This window comes from Pteropus vampyrus, unplaced genomic scaffold (genome assembly GCF_000151845.1).
Source record: "Pteropus vampyrus isolate Shadow unplaced genomic scaffold, Pvam_2.0 Scaffold116, whole genome shotgun sequence".
Lineage (NCBI taxonomy): Eukaryota > Metazoa > Chordata > Mammalia > Chiroptera > Pteropodidae > Pteropus > Pteropus vampyrus.
The window spans coordinates 438,815-441,327 of record NW_011888897.1 but is presented as its reverse complement, the minus strand read 5'-3'; the positions used below and the strand labels follow the sequence as shown (position 1 = coordinate 441,327).

General features: G+C 33.4%; 1 protein-coding gene across 5 annotated transcripts in view; it reads left to right on the top strand.

Annotated features, from left to right (window-relative positions):
* LOC105295907 overlaps positions 1–2,163 on the top strand; it is a 108,669-nt gene extending 106,506 nt beyond the window's left edge. For all 5 annotated transcript variants that reach the window (XM_023533939.1, XM_023533938.1, XM_011365758.2 and 2 more), the window contains one exon: positions 2,016–2,163. In XM_023533939.1, coding sequence (XP_023389707.1) covers positions 2,016–2,148 — 133 coding nt within the window. In that variant the 3' untranslated portion in view covers positions 2,149–2,163. The remainder of the gene's footprint in view (positions 1–2,015) is intronic.
* Positions 2,164–2,513: the final 350 nt, after the last annotated feature.

Here is a 2,513-nt window from a genome sequence, read left to right as displayed (position 1 = left end):
TGTACCAAAGAATGTTCATTCTTAGATCTTTTGTACAAGCGAGGAGGCTCATTATACAAGAATAGTGAGAGATTTTTGAAAGGTGTGACATTTGGGATTTAGCTATGGAAGATGAAAAGTTTAATCGTTTGATTCTACAGAAAACTGTTTAATATTTTTTAAAATCTTGTGTGTTTTGGATACGTTATTTCTAAATCTTAAAATGATAAATGTAATATTACATGCTGTAAAGTTGGTATCATTCAGTTATTTCAGATATTCAAAAAGCTTGAATTAGAAATTTCTGGAGTAACAAAATGAACTTTTTGATTTCACTTATATGTGGAATCTAAAGAGCAAAGTAAAGGAAAAAACGACAAAAATAGACTCATAGATACAGAGAACAAACTGATTCCTGGATGAGTGGAGGGTTGGGAGACTAGATGAAAAAGATGAGGAATTAAGAAGTACAAATTGGTAGTTACAAAATTGTCATGGGGGTGTGAAGTACAGCATAGGGAATATAGTCAATAATATTGTAATAACCATGTACAGTGCCAGGTGGGTACTCGACTAAGCAGGGAGATCACTTCATAAACTATATAAATGTCTAACCTCTATGCTGTATACCTGAGACTAATATAAAATAATATTGAATGCTAACGCTCATTGAAAAGTAAAAATTAAAAAAACTAATTAGTAGCACCTTTTGACATATTAAAGATTTAACTTTATATTGAAATGGTTCTAGACAGCATCTTATATGCAAATATTTCCTGAAATATTAAGAGTGCTTTTCTCAAAGTCTGAGATAAATCTCAACGTTATTTGGTAAAAATAAGGTAGAATATGAGCCCAATAAACACAGTGGCAGGGCCCAGAGCAAACCACTCCAAAATATCTCACATGTGATATGGCACATTGATTATTTTGAATTAAAATTACTTAAGAAACTTTCAATATGAGAACACTCTGACCTATCTTTCATTTACTTTCTCTGTGTGTCCCCCTGAAAGCAGGGGATAAACTCCCCTGTGTAAGATGCCCTCCCTATATCTGGAGATATCCTTATCACTAGAGATAAGAAATCTAGAGCCAAAGAATTATAAACAAATCTTGCGGTCTCTTTATTAATTTACTACCTAAGCCCAAACTTTGTTTAGATTACTCACTAATTAATACCCAAACCTTACTTAGATTTCTTGCTAATGAACAATTTTTTTTTTTTTTGTCCTGTTGATTCTTCATAGATTTATTCTTTCTCTAAAAAGTACAAAACACTGGCTGGTTCATCATTTCTCTGAACATCATTTATGATTCTCCTGTGCACATATATTAAATTGTTTTTTCTCTCCTGTTAAAAAACAAACAACAGCAACAACAACAAAATGAACTTTTCTCCTAAAATGGCAAAATTGTCCTCATAGTCTGCTTGGACTGCCATAACAAAATGCCACAGATCGGGTAGCTTATAAACAACAGAAATTTATTTCTCACAGTTCTGGTGGGTGGAATTCCAAGATCAAGGTGCCACTAAGGTCACGTTTAGATGAAGGCCCTTTTCTTGATTCACACTTGGAGCTTTTTCACCACATCTTCATATGGTGGAAGGAGCTAGGGATCTCTCTGGAACTTCTTTGTAAGGAACAAATCCCATCCATGAAGGTTCCACCCTCATAACTTAAGAACCTCGTAAAGGCCCCACTTCCTAAATACCACTACTTTTAGGGATTAAATAGCAGTCCTCTAAGATCTTTATTTTCATATGATCACGTGGTATTGGGAAAATGGTGTTTCTCATTCACATTTTTATCCCATGCAGTATTTCTATTTACAAATGGTCATTTTTGGTGAAAAAACTATTTGGAGTAATTTCTTCATAAAATAAGTCATTTGATGTGCATTTCTTGTCTGAATACTATATCTTAGGTCTCCAGTTTGAAGAGTAGTACGTTTTTTTCTAAGAGAGAAAATACACAAAATACACCTTGTTGTTCTTTTAGCAGAGTGAAGACAATATTGCCTTTTCTTTACAGGTTTCAAGTCACGGGCCAGGTTGAAGATAATGCCTGTGCTGTGATAACAAAGAAGGGTGTTTTTTCTGAAAAGTGTCACAGTCACAATTACTGGATTTGTCAAGATGTGGTTTCTTCAGATGATGGCCTTTAAATAGATCACGGGTATCTTTCCCATCAAAAAAATTCTCAAATACACTTTATTTATGTATTTTTATAGAAAAAAACACTTTGTTTCTACAACAAACATATGATAATAATGATGGTAATAGTATAGATTTGTGTTACTATAAATGCAAGTAATCACCCTCACTGAGTCTTTAGCTATACCTGGTCACTCGCACTTTATTTCCATAGATATCTCTCACTCTTGATAGTGGCTATCTCAGACAGAAATTATCCTTTGTCTCCTCAATAATTTTCTCCCTGCACCTGTCATTCACCATTATCAGAAGAGCTTGTGTTTTTTTGTTTGTTTGTTTGTTTTTAAAGAGAACATAGTATATATATTCCTGAACT